At 37.3% G+C, this 19,004-nt stretch overlaps 2 protein-coding genes across 2 annotated transcripts; both read right to left on the bottom strand.

Annotated features, from left to right (window-relative positions):
- Positions 1-2,345: 2,345 nt before the first annotated feature.
- Positions 2,346-11,382, bottom strand: klhdc2 (kelch domain containing 2). Its single transcript, XM_042501447.1, has 14 exons — positions 11,315-11,382; positions 10,379-10,675; positions 7,043-7,122; positions 6,814-6,931; positions 6,559-6,671; positions 6,264-6,348; positions 5,981-6,064; positions 5,245-5,325; positions 5,063-5,121; positions 4,760-4,869; positions 4,613-4,685; positions 4,379-4,466; positions 4,229-4,281; positions 2,346-4,141 (listed from the first exon to the last, which is right to left on the bottom strand). The coding sequence occupies exons 2-14, from the start codon at positions 10,655-10,657 to the stop codon at positions 4,018-4,020; spliced, it is 1,347 nt and encodes a 448-aa protein (XP_042357381.1). The 5' UTR covers positions 10,658-10,675; positions 11,315-11,382; the 3' UTR covers positions 2,346-4,017.
- A 411-nt stretch (positions 11,383-11,793) lies between these two features.
- Positions 11,794-18,758, bottom strand: pole2 (polymerase (DNA directed), epsilon 2). Its single transcript, XM_042501058.1, has 19 exons — positions 18,676-18,758; positions 17,894-17,994; positions 17,707-17,782; positions 17,114-17,191; positions 16,857-16,950; positions 16,664-16,738; positions 16,495-16,578; positions 16,357-16,413; positions 16,204-16,252; positions 16,008-16,080; positions 15,089-15,261; positions 14,902-14,991; positions 14,732-14,786; positions 13,181-13,240; positions 13,025-13,102; positions 12,745-12,853; positions 12,297-12,473; positions 12,091-12,158; positions 11,794-11,977 (listed from the first exon to the last, which is right to left on the bottom strand). The coding sequence occupies exons 1-19, from the start codon at positions 18,744-18,746 to the stop codon at positions 11,959-11,961; spliced, it is 1,587 nt and encodes a 528-aa protein (XP_042356992.1). The 5' UTR covers positions 18,747-18,758; the 3' UTR covers positions 11,794-11,958.
- Between the last annotated feature and the right edge of the window lie 246 nt (positions 18,759-19,004).

Below are 19,004 nucleotides of genomic sequence, written 5' to 3'. Positions count from 1 at the left end.
AAAAAAATGACCGAAAAGGCAAGGCTATAGTATGGCAAAAAATTTGAAATATGACATGTCCCAAAAACAGCTGAAAACACTTCAAAACAGCATAAAATAGCCTGCCAAGACACGCCATAGCATAGAATGTTGCATACATGGCTAAAAAACAAGTAAAATAATGCATGTCCAAAATGGGACCGAAAAGGCAAAAATGTAGAAAAATGACATGTCCCAAAAACAGCTGAAAACAACATAAAATAGCATAAAATAGCCTGCAAAGACATGCCATAGCATAGAATGGTGCTAAAACGGCCAAAAACAGCATAATCATGCATGTCAAAAAAATGACCGAAAAGGCAAGGCTATAGTATGGCAAAAAATTTGAAATATGACATGTCCCAAAAACAGCTGAAACCATCTCAAAACAGCATAAAATAGCCTGCCAAGACACCCCATAGCATAGAATGTTGCATAAACGGCTAAAAAACAAGTAAAATAATGCATGTCAAAAAAATGACTGAAAAGGCAAGGCTATAGTATGGCAAAAAAAATGAAATATGACATGTCCCAAAAGCAGCTGAAAACATCTCAAAACAGCATAAAATAGCCTGCCAAGACACACCTTGGAATAGAATGGTGCTAAAACGACCAAAAACATCATAATCATGCATGTCAAAAAATTGACCGAAAAGCAAGGCTATAGTATGGCAAAAATGTCGAAATATGACATGTCCCAAAAACAGCTTAAAACACCTCAAAACAGTATAAATTAGCCTGCCAAGATATGCCATAGCATAGAATGTTGCATAAATGGCTAAAAAACAAGTAAAATAATGCATGTCCAAAAAATGACCGAAAAGGCAAGGCTATAGTATGACAAAAATGTCGAAATGTCCCAAAAACAGCTGAAAACAGCTCAAAAGCAGTAGCATAGGATGTTGCAAAAAAAAAAAACGGCCAAAAACAGCAAAATAATGCATGTCAAAAAAAAAACAATGACCGAAAAAGTAATGTAATAGTTAAAACATTTGCAAAAAATCTCAAAACAGCATAAAAATATTGGGATAGACACCCAATACATACCATAGTATGGTACAGCATTTCAGCTGTTTCTCGACATGCTACATTATGGTGTATTTGCAACATTCTATAGTATAACGTGTCTTGATATGCTACTTTATGTTTTTCAGCTGTTTTTTGGACGTCACATGTTTGACATTTTGTGACATGCTATACTGTGATGTTTTCGGGCCATTTTTGACAATAAACCAACCTTTGACATTTCTGTTACAGTTTTGACGTTTTTGGGTATTTGCCTTTTTTATGGTATTTTGGACAACATACTTTACTTTGACTTTTTTATCATGTTTTGGACGACATACCATACAATGACATTTTCATGATGTTTTGGACGACATATTTTAGTTCGAAACTTTCATGATACTTTGGATGACATACTGCACTATTGCATTGATGTGATATTTTGGGTGCCATACTATAGTATGACATTTTTATGTTAAAAGAATTGTATGTCATAAAAAAGTCTAAGTAGAGTATTTCATTTAACAAACATGGTTTACTGTGGTATTTTTTATGTCATACTAAACTATGAGGTTTTCAATCAGTTTTTTTAAGGTAACATTAGGCTTTTTCCCCACAAACTTTCTGACATTTCACAGTCTAAACAATTGATTGATTGATTGATTTGTTTGTAATTAATCAATATTCACAGAGGTAATCAAAGGTTAATATGTCTTTCTTGATGCTGTTATTACAACTGTGTCCCATCTAATATTATTCTGTGTTGCAGGATGCCGATCTATCCAGAAACATGCCTGGCAAAGTTAAAGTATCTGCTCCAAACCTGCTTGCTGCCAAGAAGAAATGAGAGACGGGTAAACAAAGACCTGTGGGACTCTGCCAACTTCATCTACATTTAAAGTATGAGCATTACTAGTTAAGATCTGGTCATCACAACCGTGTTTCCCTGTTAAGATATCAAAAATTTTATTTTGAATATTGATTGTATTTGTTGACCAACGATTTGTTTGAAATGAAAACATGTAAATTAAGGAAGCTGAACAGAATTTGTTTATTCTTTGAGTACGAATTAACAGTATACTCTTTATTCTACAATAAAAAACACAGAGGGAACATTGTGCAAACCAGGCAAATACAAAGTCCTACTAACATTAGGCATTTCAGTGCAACGTGGCTCAACATCCAATATACTTGCAGTATTTTAAGTTATTGATTAAATAAATTTAAATGCTACAGGAGCCACTCATGACAATTTAAAAGACTTTATAAGCCTGTTTCAGAATAAAGATCCCCACATTTTGTCACAAATATATAAATACCTATATTTATATATAAATAAAAATTAACATTTCTGTGGCTTCAGAGTAGATAGTCTTGCGTAACAAAGCACTAGTTTTAGGTCTGTGAGACTTAACTATCCAAGATTTAGCAAACGTCTGTGTTAAAGATCGTGCCAAACATTAGCAATAATTAAAGCAACAGGCACTCTAAAAAATTCTGCACTGTTAAAGCAAACTTGTTTCAGCCTCGCACCATTTATTTAGTGTTAAGACATTAGACTGATATTTTAAGTTCGATTTCTGAGTAAGACCAGTGAAAACCACAGTTTGAACAAGTGACTGGCGTATGTGTTTGTTTTACGGGACCTGATCTCTTCTCTTGACTCTTTGACTATACCTACAGGATGCACTACAATCTTGTGGAGGAAAGGGAAGTCCTTCCCTTTTTTCAAACTATTATTTTTCCTTACTAGCCTCACACAATTAATTTTCTCACAGGGTTTCGTTTAGTGGTTTTCCTGAAAAGCTGATCATGAGAGCGGGGTTTTCTGTTCGTATTCTAAGTTGAGTGGGTATCTACTACTGCACTGTCTATCACAACACAATATTAACTTCTCGTTTTAACCAAGTTAAAAAAATAATTATTTTTGTTAGCATTAATCAACATAACCCCCTAACAATCTTAAGCCCTTTTTACAAAGAGATCATGCTATAGGGCTGCTGCTAAGTCCCTTCTTTTTATTTTCACACAGGACCAAATGACGGCAGTATTGAGCAGCTAACAGTGTGCGATTTTCAATAGCATGTCATCATCGCGGAAGCAAATAAGGCGTGACGTTGCACACAACAGCCTCTAGTTTGACATATATCATATGTTTCTGCAGCACTTTCTAAACAATAACAATGGCATAACGTGTCAATCACAATCATTCACTATTCCTGTTATATGGCAGCTGATCTCATTCTATGTTCGGAGGTTAAGGAAATCCCGAATCACATTGTTTGAGCACTTTGCAGACATTTACAGCTACTGTTCTTTTTCTTTGAGTTAGCCACTTACTGCTACTAGCTGCTTTTTAAATTTCTCGCGGTTGCACGCATAACAACCCCCAGTTGTACCTTTTATACAAATGGCGAGGTGGCATAATGGCGCAATATTCCTGCCTTGAACAGGGGCTTTAAACATGGAAGCGCTGTCATAGTTTCCCTGTTTTTGCAGTTACTAATTGCTGACAACTATTTTATCTTATTGTTTTTTATCCAGTACATAAGTAGCAAACCATTTGTCTTCGAACAGGGAAATAAAAACTATGCTGTTACATTTAAACTTTTCAGAATGAATATTTAAAGAAGTCCTGCTGAAAAATTATGCTTTTACTAAAACAAACTAACCCGAAGGTAGTCCAGGAACTGCTGCTCTCTCTTATGTGCTGTGCATCACCTGCACTGCAACTCCACTTTATGTTTTACTGGCTTTGCAAGAGTTTAATCTATAAGAAAAGGTAAAAAAAAAAAAGTTTTAAGGATCGCCTGTGAACAGTGCCAGTCAGGATCCATTTCTAACAGTTCCACAGCTGTTCACTGTTGCTTAGAGATTTTTTGTGTCCACACACATTAAACTAATGCTCCAGTAGGACTACCTGCTTTGAGAGGTAACATTCATCCATACATACATAGTCTCCTGTAATCCTCTGGACTAGACTGACATGTTCGTCTAGGAGCCCAGGGTGTTGACACGTGCCATTCTCAGTTTGAGGCTGTGCAGGAGGTGTTTCGGCAAACAGTCCCAGTAACTAGACAAACGCTCCCTGTGCTGCAAAACAGCCTCCATGCAGAATCTGGGGAGCGGGGACAAGAAAATATGAGCACAAAAATAATAAAAAGGAGAACATCTTAACTTAAGGTGTAAAAATGTTCAAACTCACCGAACTAGTGATTTAGGTTGAACGTTGAAAACCAGTAACTCATTGCTGTGAGCCTGTCACATATATAAAAAAGACATTTTAATTCAGTAGAAAGTTTTTTAATTAATGTGAAAACAAATGTGTTATATCAAGGTATGACTTGCATCTTACAGCTCTTTGATGAGACAACAGATTGTTGGCACATCCTCCAAACACAAACACCTCTCCATCAGGACCGGAGCATGCTGTGTGCCACAGCCTGAAATACAGCGTAAGGCATCGTCTACATACACATTGTTTTCTCATAAACACATAACCTAATGGGTGATCATTGCCCAGAGTCATTTAGCTTAAACTTAATATGAACACTGTTTGTGTGCTTGTAGGTTAAGATGAGTGGATTACCTCGGGCTCTCTGTGTGACTGTGTTTGAAAGGCTTCCATTCGTTTTTGCTCACATAGTACAGCCAAGCGTCACCTGAAAAATATAATAATTCTTTGAGACAAGCAATCATTTTGAGGTGGCGAGGGATTATTTAGTGTCAGACTCACTCAGTGTCTCTCTGTCTGTGGTGAATCCTCCAAATAAGAAGATGTGGTCTGGTGACACGGGAGTGAAGGAATGCCAAGACCGGCCCACAGGACCCTGCTGGGGAACGCTCCTACAACAGGGACAGATGGGAATATTAGAGCAAGAAAAACACAATTAAGAGAATGCTCAAGGCTAATCATCCTCCAATGGAAAACATGGAAGACCGATATCTAAGATTAGATTCACACATTGACAAAAGATGTCCTGATATTAGGATGGTTTTTAGCTATTGTGAGTGACCTACGTAAATGAAAAACACTTACATTTCATGCCACTCCCATGTGTCTAGGTCGATGTAGTACAGATCATTTAGTCTGTAGTTCTGTGGACCAAAGGAGATGGAGATTGGAGTTGGAATTAATCATTTGTTTTATGGTGAACAGGCAGGTAAACTGTGAGTTTAAAGGCGTCTATATCTTGAATTCCTAGTTTCAAATTTCCTTACCTTGTATCTTCCTCCAAAGACATAGCCTCTGTTACCAACTGTGGCACAAGCATGAGCTGCTCTGGGTGATGGGGTGTTCCCCTACATCAGGATATGCCAACAGAGAGAAAATGGATAATGTCATATTGGGGTTAACCGATACCAATAATTAGTAGTCAGTGAGACTGATAACTGATATGTGGAATACAATATAATACAAAACAATAAATATGAAAATCTTTCTGTCAAAATCTAAAAATTGGGATATAACAAACTCCAAAAAAAAAGTTTGATCAAAACTGAAACTTTCCACATCAGAATCCTTTTTTGTTTAATATGAAGTCAAGTGAAAATAAATAAATAAAATAAATAATAATAATAATAAATAAATAATAATAATAATAATAATAATAATAAATAAAGCTCGCTTAAGTGCACTGCACTTTTGGATCTTTTCTTTAGCATCCCAACGCCTGTATAAGTGGGGTCACGTTCATTAAATACAGTCTATGGTAAAAACATACCAGAGGGAGAGAGACAGCTGTAGCAAGGCCAAAGTAGCACATTTTTTAATCTGTGGACCCCTAATGTCACATTTTTCAGTTGTATAATCTAATATTCCTAAAGAGATGCAGTAAAAATAATTATTGGCAAGATAATGACCTGGACATGGGGATGAAAAATGGAGAAGCTGGTCTAAGAGAATGAGGCCTCTACTTGCTACAGAGCAATAACTTGTGTTTGTGCAAGTGTTCACCGTGGTGTTGGGCTGGCTCCATGTAGATGTTTCCAGGTCCAGGATATGGATGTGGTTGTTCCAGCCTCGTCCAGGGCTGTCCCACTGCAGCATAAATCCAATTTTTCAGTCAAGTGTTATAAAACATTCTCTCTACTGCAAATAAATGCTCTGACTATTTTTTTTTAACCTGCTGTGAAAGATTATCCTTTAAACCAATAAACTTAAAAATAAACACTGATATAAAAAGATGCAACAATTAAAGTTGGTGTTTATCAAGCAAAGAGGATTTTTGTTAACTGACCACATGTGAGGATGATTCATCATATTCAAAAGTCCCTTGATGAGGTCCTTGTGCAGCGTAGCCATAACCCCCAAAGAATATCAGTCTGCGGTAACAATAAAAAAAAAAGTCTCAAAATATAAGATGACAACAATTGGCGACCACTTTTAAAAACCTTTTTTGATGCCTTTTCTGGTGGAGAGTTATTCATTTTATATCAGTCAATACATTGTGTTGTTTAGGAAAATCCTGCATAGTATACTTTTAATGTTTACCAAACATCAAAATCCAGGAAGAAAAGGTCGTGATCTCTTACCTGTTCTTTTGAACCCAGCACCCTAGCTTGTCCTTGCAGGATGGCGGGAGTCCTTTAAGATCCCTCATTTCCTCCCAGACAAGGTTGGGGGCTCTCAGGGGCAGGCGGTAGATCTGCAAAGCACAGCACAAAATATAGTTTTGTAATATGATCACAAACAGCAAGCTGACCTGCTTCAAGGTCTTATGATTAAACATGAGGCAATCATTTGAAAAATACATAAGAAATCTGCTTAATGTAAAATACAAACTGTACCCTGTTTGTATTTCCCCTGGCATGATGACCTCCAAATAAGTAGAGGACTCCGTCAACGCACACCCCGCAGCTGCCTGACATGGATGTTTGCAGGTTTCCTCCAGCTACATGCTTTGTCCTGTGAACATTTAGGTTATATTTTGTCTATTTTGTGTGTAAATTAGTAAAAAAAAAAAAAAGTGCTCGTGAAAATTGTATCAATATGCAATTTTATTATAACAGCAATTACCATACTCCTGACTCCATGTTGTATGTCCAGATCTCATTTCTCGGCAGATACAAGTCAAAGAATCCGTGGTTTTGAGCATTCTTGTACAAAGAGAGACAAAATGTGTTATGTACATAAATGTACAGACTTGAGAACACAGCTAAAGGAAACATCAAAAACTTTCAGAGTGTTTGGAGGTTTGGCTCAGTGGGTAAATCAGGAGGATATTGTGCCTGAGGTTGCTGGTTCAAGTCTTGGCTTGGAGAGGTGACATCTGACTTTTATGGCATAAATAAAATATCAGCTGATACGTGTGTCTGCTCTGCTAATATAAGTCATTAATGACGTACCTTGCAACAAATATTTAAAACACTTAAAAAACACAATTTTCTCCTGAATTTCCATATACTGAATACTGAATTGTCCCTGCCAAGAACATAGTTGATTATTGGCCTGACTCATATATCAGTCGAGTTTTCGGCAGAAGCCACTGCCGACACTGAGCTAAAGGGAACAACGAAAATACATTGAACTATCAGGAGGTTTAGCTCAGTGGATAACTCAGGTGGTTAGTATCCGTGAGGTCGCTGGTTCAAGTCTTGTCTGTGACTGTGCTCGCTTTGGGTTTAGCTCAGTCTTTAAAATTCACCAGAGCTAAAGGGAATGTTGGGGGAAAGACAAGAAGTTAGTTTAAGAGTCAGTCACGTTATATATGCAGTTTGGTTGTCAGACAAGGACAGTCAAGAGACAGGAAGTTGAGGTGAGAAACAGGAAGCTTGGGTTGAGAGATATAAAGATTAGTCAAGTTACAAGAAATTAAGTTGAGAGACAGGAAGTTGAGTTGAGAGACAGGAAGTTGAGTTACGGTAGAGGATGAGAGTATAAGAGGTGAAAATAGGAAAAAGAAACGGTCAGAAAGTAGAAAATAAGGGACTGAAATAGAAATCTTACAAAAAATGACCTATATATCAACAGGGCAGACAGATATTACAGTCAATATTTATTTATTAATATTTTTTTTGCCATTAAATATCATTTGGCTGTTGATTCATACAGTTTAGACACTAGTTTTGATATTGAAGAATAAGTTAAGCACGTAAATTGAGTGAAATATCATTTTGGACAATAAATCAGGTGAAGTGCTCCCAAAACAGGTAAAACCAGTATCGGCAGTGACGTCTGTCGAAAACTTGACTGATATATGAGTCAGGCCGATATTTCTTGATTTAGACAGACGTCACTGCCGATACTGGTTTTACCTGTTTCGGGACCACTTCACCTGATTTATTGTCCAAAATGCTATTTCACTCAATTTACATGCCTTAACTCGTTCTGTAATATCAAAACTAGTGTCTAAACTGTATGAATCAACAGCCAAATGATATTTAATGGCATAAAAAAATATAAATAAAATAAATAAATATTGACTGTAATATGTGTCTGCCCTGTTGATATATAGGTCACTTTTTTGTAAGATTTCTATTTCAGTCCCTTATTTTCTACTTTCTGACCGTTTCTTTTTCCTATTTTCACCTCTTATACTCTCATCCTCTACCGTAACTCAACTTCCTGTCTCTCAACTCAACTTCCTGTCTCTCGACTTAATTTCTTGTAACTTGACTAATCTTTATATCTCTCAACCCAAGCTTCCTGTTTCTCACCTCAACTTCCTGTCTCTTGACTGTCTTTCTTGTCTGAAACCAAACTGCATATAACGTGACTGTCTTTCCTGACTCTTAAACTAACTTCTTGTCTTTCCCCCAACATTCCCTTTAGCTCTGTGCTCGCTTCAGGTTGAGCTCAGTCTTTAAAATTCACCAGTCGCAGACAAGACTTGAACCAGCGACCTCATGGATACTAACCATCAGAGTTACCCACTGAGCTAAACTCAACTGGTATATGATTCAGGCCGATAATCAACTTAGTTCTTGGCAGGGACAATTCAGTATTCAGTATTTGGAAATTCTGGAGACAATTGTGTGTTTTTTTTAAAGTGTTTAAAGTGTTCATGGAAAGGTACGTCATTGATAACTTATATTAGCAGGGCAGACACATATGTCAGCCAATATTGTATTTATACCTTAAAAGTCAAAATTCACCTGTTCCAGACAAGACTTGAACCAGAAACCTCATGGACACAAACCACCTGATTTACACACTGAGCTAAACCTCCTGACAATGCACCTGTTTCAATGTTCTCTTTAGCACAGTATCTGCAGTATCATTTGTCGAAAACTCAAGTGATGTATGAGTCAGTCCGATAATCAACTAAGTTCTTGGCAGGTGTTTTTAAACTGTTTAAAGTGTCGGATGCAAAGTACATCAGTGATGACTCATATCAGCAGAGGAGAAACATAGATTAGCTGATATTTTATTTTATTTATGCCATAAAAGTGAAACATCACCTGTCCCAGATAAGACTTGAACCAGCAATCTCAGGTACAATGACCACCTGATTTAACCACTGAGCCAAACCTCCAGACATCCTAAAGTTTTCGATGTTCCCTTTATCTCAGCATCAGCAGTGACGTATGACAAAAACTCAAGCGATATATGAGTCAGGCTGTTCTTGGCAGGGAAAGTTCAGTGTTCAGTATATGGAAATTCAGGAGACAAGGAGACAATTGTGTGTTTTTTTTTAAACTGCTTTAAATGTTTGGTGCAAGGTACATAATCGATGACTTATACCAGCAGAGCAGAAAAATACATTAGCCGATATTTCATTTCTGCCACGAAAGTCAAATGCCACCTGTTCCAGATAAGACTTGTACCAGCAATCTCAAACACACAAAACGCCTGACTTCCCCACTGAGCCAAACCTCCTGACACTGTGAAAGTTTATGACGTTCCCTTTAGGTCAGCATTAGCAGTGACATCTGTTGAAAACTCATCTGATATATAAGCCAGGCCGATAATCAACTAAGTTCTTCACAGGGAGAATTCCTTATTCAGTATTTTAAAATTCAGGAGACAAGGAGACAATTGTGTGTTTTTTAACTGTTTTCAATGTTCGTTGCAAGGTGCGTCATCAATGACTTATATCAGAAGAGCAGATAGATATCAGCCAAAATTCTGCTCATGCCATGAAAGTCAAATGCCACAGATGAGCCTTGAACCAGCAACCTCAGGCAAACTAACCTCCTGATTTACCCACTGAACCAAATGAGCTTTCATAAGTTTATGAGCATGTTTAGACCTCCAAAAATGTGATTCATTTAGCAGAAAAATAATAATTATCTGAACTCCAAGAGGGTCCTCACACAGTTCGTGCACAGCATGGATGTATTATAAGGAAGTCGGTGCACAGGCCCTAAATTAAAACAGTTATCAAGACATTTAACTTTCAAAACCCCTTACCTTGTATCCACCCCAAATATACATGATGTTTCTGTCAATCACAGCTATGTGACCACTGCGCTCTGCTGGGGTGTCCAACTCAAAGGACTCAGATGCTTCAGTGTCCAAGGGTTGTTCATCCTCCACCTCTTCCTCTTCATCTTCCTCGTCCTCATCCATGTCGTCATTGACCATCCAAGCAAACAGTCTGTCATCTTCATCTCTGTCTGAGTCATTGTCATCCTCTCCGGCTGGCACATCCCCCATGTCTTCCTCCATCTCTTCCATTCTCTCTGCCATGTCAGCCTCTACTGTCTCCTGTCCGTGCCAGAGGCCAGAAAGAAAATCATGTGGGTTACTGCTGATACGATTATTCGATAAGCTAATTTTCCAATAGTCTAATTAAAACAGGTACACAGAAAACGACCCACATTCAAAACAATAGATGTTAGGGTATGCTTTTCAGCTGACGTTACTCATAACAGACAACATCGTCTTATTTTCGCTCTGTATCTTCGTTTCTCTTAATGTTTAATTCACACATTCAACCTTTTAAATTCACTTTTTAGTCACTTTGTTAGCGAGAATTTAGCCAATTTAGGGCAACGCCGTTAGCTGGCAACACGATTACTGCTGACCTACTTTGCTAGCTTAATTATTTAGGTTACTAAATCAACCCTTGGCCGTTAGCTTAGCTTTTGTCTTAGAGATTAGACTAACTGAAGATCCGGAATTGATTTATTTATTAGGTTTAAACTGAATAAACTAGTTACTACCTACCAAGATAGCAAGCACGTAACAGCTGTTTATCGGGTGCCTCCGTCAGCTACAAGACGTCAGAAAATTCAAAAATACAAAACAGTCGGTGTAAAAAAAAGTCTTAAATCGCACCGGCCACGTTTGTGTCGATGCAAACCTACATGTAAATGCAGTTCTTGTAAAATAAATTACACTCACCGTTGCCTTATGTTGGGAGATGTTTGTTTTTCCTGCAAATTTCAAACGCAGTACGCCATGTAACTGAGGTCATCACAAGCGTTGTGGGGGCACGACCGGAAGTTGTGGACTTCTTAAATCCGCCATCTTGGTAAGGTCGGGATAGATAGATGGCTGGAAGTATCAAAAATATTGGAAATAAAAGTGATGAAAATGCTTCTTAATTAATGATGGAAGTAATGAAAAGTATGCAAATTTTAAAATAGAGGAATAAAAATTGATTTAAAAAAATGATCAAGTCCCATGAAATAGAATATCACATGATACTGACAAGTGATTTTCAAAGTTAAAGTCTTAACTTTATTACACCCCTTTTTAAATGCATCAGTAATCCAGTGCTTGCAAATATATAGAATTTAAATTAAAATGTTGAATTTAATTCAAAAACTAAAAACTATAGTCGAATTTACAGAGATGCTTTAATGCTTCAAGTAGGGCTGATCATTATGCATACACAAAGATCTCAGTACAAAGAATAAAACCTTTATTAATCCTGACAGAACATACATACATGGCATTTCGATTACCAATCCATTGAAAAATACAGTATAATACATGAGTAATGTACAAGTGAATATGATTCACTTCTTATTCCACATTTTTCTTTAGAGTCCTTGAAGTTTGCTGTGAAGACATAAGAACAGAACTGATTAGTCTGAGCATTAGTGATGGCTGAAACTACAGTTTATATGTAGAAATATGTGCAGAAAAAATGAAACTTCAAGTACAAATCCCACCTGTCCTCAACAGTTTTGTTGGAGGGGTAGTACACCTTAAATGTGAAGCCACTTCTTGGGAATGAGCCCTACAGAAATATTGTATGATATAATATAATGTTTGTGACAAATTCAACATGAATCCATATTGAAATAAGACTGATCGAAAAGATTATCATTTTCTGTCAATTTTTTATAGCCCTCACTTGGGTTCCTCTGTTTCTTACCGGGTTGACACAGAGGCAGTCTGTGTTTTTGATGCTGAATGGGTCGTATTTGTCTGCAAAGACTATGACATCAGGGACCGGGTAGACACGCAGAGAGTAGTCATACGCCCAGAATACAGGACTGACATACAGAGGCAGTGGAGTCAAGTGGCCCTGGGACAGGATGGTCTTAACAAACTGGGGAGAAAATAATTCAAATAAGAAGATTATTCATTTACAAAAATAAAAAGGACAGAGATTAAACCAGGCTAAGTAATATGCCAAAATCTTAGCAGCAACAACTCATTGCTTAAGGAGCACTTAGAAAGGATGACAAAAACTTACTGAACTAAATACCACATTTAAGGAAAATAAAACCTCTGACAACACAACTAAAAATACTGAGTGACCTTTTAATGAGAGGTAGTTCACTTGGTGGGAGAGTTTGTTCAGAGAAGCTGAAACTCACATGGTTTGGAATGTCAAGATTGTTGTTGGGCAACCGAACGCAGTTCCTGCACATCTTGTTGACCAGGTCCTCCCTGATGATGACGATCTCCTGGCTGCAGTACTGGATCCTGATGGGAAGAACACAGCAGGTCACTTTTAGTCTCTAAAGCAGAAATACTGTCAAAGTGTGATCACAAACTTTTCAGATGCTTTCAGATCAACCTTGTGTACATCAGACCTCTGTTCACTCTGCATAACAAATATTTTGACATCAAATAAAAAAGCCTCGTAGGTTTTACCTGCATGGGTTCGTAGTGAACACAGAAAACGGCACCCTCTGTCTGAACTCCTCTGTGATGTGATCTGCCAATGGAGGCCTGAGGAAAACAGATTTATCCACATTTGTACAAATAACTGAGCAAATCACAGCGATGCTTATGTCTGTGGATGTTTACCGTGGCAGGATGGTTCCTGGACCAGGATCTTCAGGGCCGGGAACAAACACAAAGCGACAACTGCAGGATCAGGGTAAACAAATAAAAATCAAACACTGAAATTGGAGCAGACAATGTGGACCTGCAGAGTTTTCTTATGAACAAACTCAATGTATATTTACATTCAGTATTGATTAACAAAATATATTGTGTATCCTCCAGCTCTAACAAACATGTTAAATGCATTTTATTTCTCATAAAACATCCGCAAAACTGTATCTCAAGTACATTAAAACACTTTAAAATTCCTTTAAAAAGAATGTGAAAACATTTTTTGGAACAGCTTAATTTTTTTTTTTTATAAAGAGTAATTAACCCAAAATGTGTGTCCATAAATATGGTAATTAATTACTTTAGAATTTCTTTTAGATCAAATTTGGAAAACTCAAAATTATGGTAATTACGTATTTAACTACCATGTTTTTGGACACATATTTGTAAGTTAAATCCTCAGAAAAAAACTTTTAATTTGAATGTGTTATGGCCTGTTACCATAATTATGAGCACACAAATTTAAGTTGATTGCTAGTAAAAACTAATTTGGTCCAACACATTTTTTCCACATTATTTAAAATAACTTTTAAAGTGTTACAACCAGAATTGTTTACATCCATGTTTAACAGGATGAAGTCTTTGTTTCTTTGCCTTTGTTGGCGAACTGCAGCATATCTTGGAGAGTTACTGCCACCTGCAGGATTAGTTGACTAGTACATTAAATGTTGCTACCCTCGCTAGCTGGAACCAGAAATACTGGTTGGTTAAAGTTGTTGTTAAGATACCTGAAGGAAAACACGAGGTGTTTGGATTGGTATGTGAAACTAAACAGCAGCTGATCAACTCTCACACACACACACAAACAAACACACACACACACACACACACACACACACATCCGCACTCATGGTCGTCCACAGCTGTTCAGGGACATAAGAAAGTATGTCTGTGCCTTCACATACACTCCAGCTGGCTGGATGTCTTCTTGCTAGGCTGAATGAGAGACACGCTGAGGCTTGTCATAAACTGGGTGTACGGGATCCTGGATATATGTGTGTGGCAATTTGCGTGAGAGAGCTAACGTGTGTTTTGAATGAAAATGAAAAAGGATTTTAAAAAGTGGGTTTTTGTCAGGTTTTGTGGGATGATGTGCAATGTTCATAATGCACGGTGCAAAGTGGTGTATTTAAATTATGTGTTTATGTAATTGAAAATGGGATAAACAATTTCTAATGTCATATTTTTTTTCAGACTTCATAGATTAAATAGTTTTTAATTTAGACTGTTTTCTAACTTTCAGACTAAACTAAGTTTAAACTTACATACAGCAGCAGGGATATTTTTTCCTTGTATCACTTGCAGGTGCTTGTGCTTCTTCATGCATTTGCACAAGATGAACAAAACAGGGACAACTCACAGAAAAACAGCTCCCTAGCACCACTACAGGTCAAAAACTCCACAGGAAAACTTTAAGAACAGACCAGAGCAGGGTAGGGTGACAACTCAATGGGATCCTACCTGCTGTGAATCGTCGGGTATGAACATATAGCATCGGCAAGAGCCTTCAGTGACTCTGTAAAAGAGAAATAGGAATTCGATTCTGAAATGTGCCCATTTATCTCTTTATTAAACACAAAGATCTCAAAATCTACAGTATGTTAGAAGTGAGGAGGACCCAAAAGTCTCACCTTTGAGTGATTTGATCTGTGCTTTTCCATACGGGGCAGAGGAGAAGTTACCACAAAAAATGAAACAGGTGGGAGGCATCGAAGCATAGCCTGTGAGGAAAAACAAAGTGACGCTAAATGTAATTAGTGTCTCATAGAGTGCAGATTCTTTACTTACAGAGTCTAAGACTATGATGCAATAGCAGACCTGAGAACATCATGCTGAGCTTTTCCATCACTTCAACACTGTCCAGCCACACATCAGAGACAATTACAAACATGGCGTCTTCATTCTCCTCCTCCAGCTGCTTCAGTTTGGCTGAAGCCTTCACTGAGGTTGTGGATGGACCACCAAAGAAGTTCAAATTGCCGTAGTAAGCCCTGGAAAAAAGGAGGGATCAGTGAGTCACTGCCCTTTCACACGAAGCTGTCTTCTTGATGAACGAAACAATTTCTACAAGAGTTAAACAGTAACTTTGGTATTTTTCAGCATTTTGTGTTTGACTGATGAGGAAAACTGTTTTGACATCGGTTCAGGATTGAGCGAGAGCGCTGCAGTTAGCAGTGGCGAAACAGGATGCAGTCTAATCCCTGTGGGAAATTTAACAACACCAGCTCACGCCCACTCAAAGTGCCTGACAACATTATGAATCGAACCCTACAGAGATCGACCTTTTTATAAAGAGTAAAATCCTTTTGGTTTAAACAGAAACAGCCTCAACATAGCTATCATCAAAGCTGTAGGATTCCATTTAAATAAATGCATTATCATAAAACACACTTCATTTAAAGTTGACCAAGAAATAAAGAAAACTCTCTATACACACAAAAATTACTATTTATTTAACTGGATTCTGGTGGGTTTCGTAATGGTGATTTCTGGTCCATTTCTGGTTGAACAAAAAGGATCTTACTCTTTTACACCAAAATGTTTGTCTCTGTCGGGATCCTTCCCACAATGTTGCCAAACACAGATCAGCAGTCTGAGCTTTTTAGTGGCAACACGTAAAAAGCCACAGACGTACTCCAGTATCTAATGCCAGGTTGCACATATCGATAAACTCACAGCTCACTATTTAAGCTTGCAATAAAAGTCAATCTGAACACTTCTCTTTCAATCCACTGACCTTGTGCTTGATGACGGCTCTGTTGGTGGAAACCCGAAGCCATTGACATGAAAAACCGAGTCCTCATACCAACCTACAGGACAAAGGGCAAAGCTTCACTTCTAATAATGCATATACTGATGCTTTGTTTTAATCTTATTGCATCTTTTTTTTTCCATTTTCTTTAGTGCAGTTGTAGTAGTAGTTATTATTTTACCCTCTGCTAGTACAAAGCAGGATTCTGTGTACAGGCCGTTATGAAACTGGTGATAACCTAGTTAAGGAATACATCCACTTTGAAAGCAACAAAATGCTGTAGAATATAAAGTGTTTTTAGTTGGGGAGCTCCAACAAACACATGAAAGGATATTGCTTTGGACATGTCCAGCTGTACTGTTCCACTTGGGTCCTCAAGGTAAAATTTACCCTTGAAAAAAAAAAAAGTTTCAGAAATTAGATGTACTGAAAAGAGACAAAAGCCTCTGAGAACTTTTCATTACCAACTCACCTCTTTCAGTTGTGTGACCATCCCCAATACAATCACCTCTCCCAGTTTAGCTGTGCTGCCGAGCAGTGCTTCAATTGTCTTGAGCTAGAAAAAACAAACAAAAATCTGTTAGTGACATGCAAAGCATTTATATGTGGGTCATTTGTAATTAGTGATCAGGATTTGTTACCTGAAATTTGTTTTGACCCTCTTCAACCGCAGCTCCGATTGCAGGTGGGGTGAAGAGCTGGTGCCGATGAATACGCTACAAAAAATATGTTTGCATAAATACAACATTCAAGCTGCATATCCTGGGAATAGCAGCAAAGAGACTGTGTCAATTCCCCAGTCTGCAAATTCGATAATGACCAGAGCTCACTGACCTGTTGTAGGATGGTGTAGCGCTCCCTGAAGAGTTCAGCTTTGTCTTTGGCCAAACCACACAAACTGGGAGCTGGATGGCTTGTCATACTGATGCTGTGTGAAAAAAAAACAAAATTAAAAGGTTCATAACTCTGTCTGCATTACATGTAAATGTTTGAACTGGGTCGAAAAACAGCAGCAAAATAAAGCAAATCTGAATGAAATAATTTGGGATAATTTTTATTAAAAATGAGACAGAAACTGTCCCTTTACTCACGGTACAAACTTCTTCCTCTCCACACTGTAAATGTATCTGGGCACATCAAAAGCTCCAACGATGTTGAAAACATTATCTCTGGAAGAAAGTTAAACAACTCAAATTAGTAAGATTTTCTACAGGAGAATAATATCGATAATACAGCTACATCTAATTGTACGTTGAGTATCTATAAAATGACAAAATGTAGTTTGTAGTGTAGTTACTACATTATCACAATAAAGCAAGCATGTGCCTGCAGTTACCCAATAACATTACAGTGAATCACTGGTACACACTCTTCAAATTCCAGCTGCTAATATGCAAATGGCTGGAAATTAATATGATCTAATGGATATTAGTGCACATTACTGTTTCCCTGTCCTGTAAATAATTTGCATCATGATAGTCTAGTCTAGACAACAGTATGCTCAAAGATTAAGATTCACGGGTGCACCTAAAAGCTAATATGGTAATGAAATGGGGAATTCACTCACTTCATCAACTCAAATTCTAAAAAAAAATCATTTTAGTCATCTATCAATACAAATCCAAAGCATCAACTATAGATTAATGCAGTAATTGTTATATATTTTTTTTTAAAAAAGGCTTACATGGTTTCATCACAAGACTGAGTGCAATCCTGGACGGCACTCTCCACCACAGACAGCTCAATCATACTCGAGGACACTGTTGGAAAACACAAATTGTGGTCACAACCTGTAAAAACTCTCAAGGAAAACAAGTGCTGTGTACAGCAGATTGTGCACTAAACACACAGTGATGTGGAGAGACACTTACGTGGTTGCTTCTCCACTGCATCCAGGACCTTTTCAATAATATCATCCAGTTCAGAGACATTGACAGACTCCAGGACCTCCACAAGATATCTGCTGGCTTCACTGGAGCACAAAACAAGAAATACACCAATGTTGTTACTTCTGACTGCTGATATAAAAGTAGAAAAATATTAATTTTATCAAGGAAATGTGTATATACATGCTTCAGTTAAAGAAATCACTGGATGCATTTTCTAAAAAGTTTTTTCTTATTGCTTTCCACATTAAAAACAATATAAACAGGCTGAATGATTTAAATGTGAATTGCTTGTTTGTTAGAAATTATACAATAGTATAAACTCAAGATGGAACTTCTAAGGATGTGAAGTGTCACTTTAGATGTAGTTGAAGTGTAGGTGATGAAAGCAGCTGAGGTGAATCTCTGCAATTTATTTCGAGCAAGTAAAAAAGGTAAAGAAAGAATGAACATGGAAGATGCTAACGTTACATACAGGATGACTCCTAGCTTCCGTGTGGTAACAAACAACAAAGAAAACATGAAAACGTACACATAACCCGTTGCATGATCACAGTCTGCATATTGTTAATGTTGCTTATTTTCATAACCATTACCATAAAATCAATCACAAAGTTTGAACGGCGTCCACCAAAGTGTCGCTGCCTTCGACGTGACAGATAACCTTACATATCATGTTAGCTCTGTTGTTACACAAATGCCACAAACTTTACGGCGTTTGCATCAAAAACACATTAACAACGTTTAAAAATGACTAAAATACATACGGTCTAAGTATAAGTCCCCTCATCTTGAAGCCAGTAGACACTTTAGTCTTTATTTTCCGAGCGACATCCATGGTTGTTTTTACTGTTCCACTCAGATTTGGCGCTAAATGTCAACTTCCGCATGTATTTCGTCACTTCCGTTGAAGAAATGTTTTAAAAAAAAGAAAACAACTGTTTTATTAAAACGTTATGCAAAAATGAAATAACGTTAAAGCAAGCAGCACAAACCCATTTTTTAAATTTGAAAGTTTTTTGTTTTAGCATAAATTACTTAAACATACAAACGATACAACTTTTCTCGTAATGTTACATGCATAATGGACGTTGTG

Source organism: Plectropomus leopardus, chromosome 14, assembly GCF_008729295.1.
Source record: "Plectropomus leopardus isolate mb chromosome 14, YSFRI_Pleo_2.0, whole genome shotgun sequence".
In the NCBI taxonomy this organism is placed as follows: Eukaryota; Metazoa; Chordata; class Actinopteri; order Perciformes; family Serranidae; genus Plectropomus; species Plectropomus leopardus.
The sequence above is the reverse complement of the archived record's forward strand: the minus strand, read 5'-3'. Positions and strand labels throughout refer to the sequence as shown.

Excerpts from the sequence above, each read along its gene's own strand:
- pole2 (XM_042501058.1), bottom strand. The coding sequence starts at position 18,746 with ATGGATGTCGCTCGGAAAATAAAGACTAAAGTGTCTACTGGCTTCAAG. Across the intron at positions 16,739-16,856 it reads GCTACACCATCCTACAACAG|CGTATTCATCGGCACCAGCT; the intron begins GTCAGTGAGCTC and ends TATTTTTTGTAG. Across the intron at positions 16,414-16,494 it reads TGGTCACACAACTGAAAGAG|GGTAAATTTTACCTTGAGGA; the intron begins GTGAGTTGGTAA and ends TTTTTTTTCAAG.
- klhdc2 (XM_042501447.1), bottom strand. The coding sequence starts at position 10,657 with ATGGCAGAGAGAATGGAAGAGATGGAGGAAGACATGGGGGATGTGCCA. Across the intron at positions 6,349-6,558 it reads TGCTGGGTTCAAAAGAACAG|ACTGATATTCTTTGGGGGTT; the intron begins GTAAGAGATCAC and ends TTGTTACCGCAG. Across the intron at positions 5,326-5,980 it reads GGAGCCAGCCCAACACCACG|GGGAACACCCCATCACCCAG; the intron begins GTGAACACTTGC and ends ATCCTGATGTAG.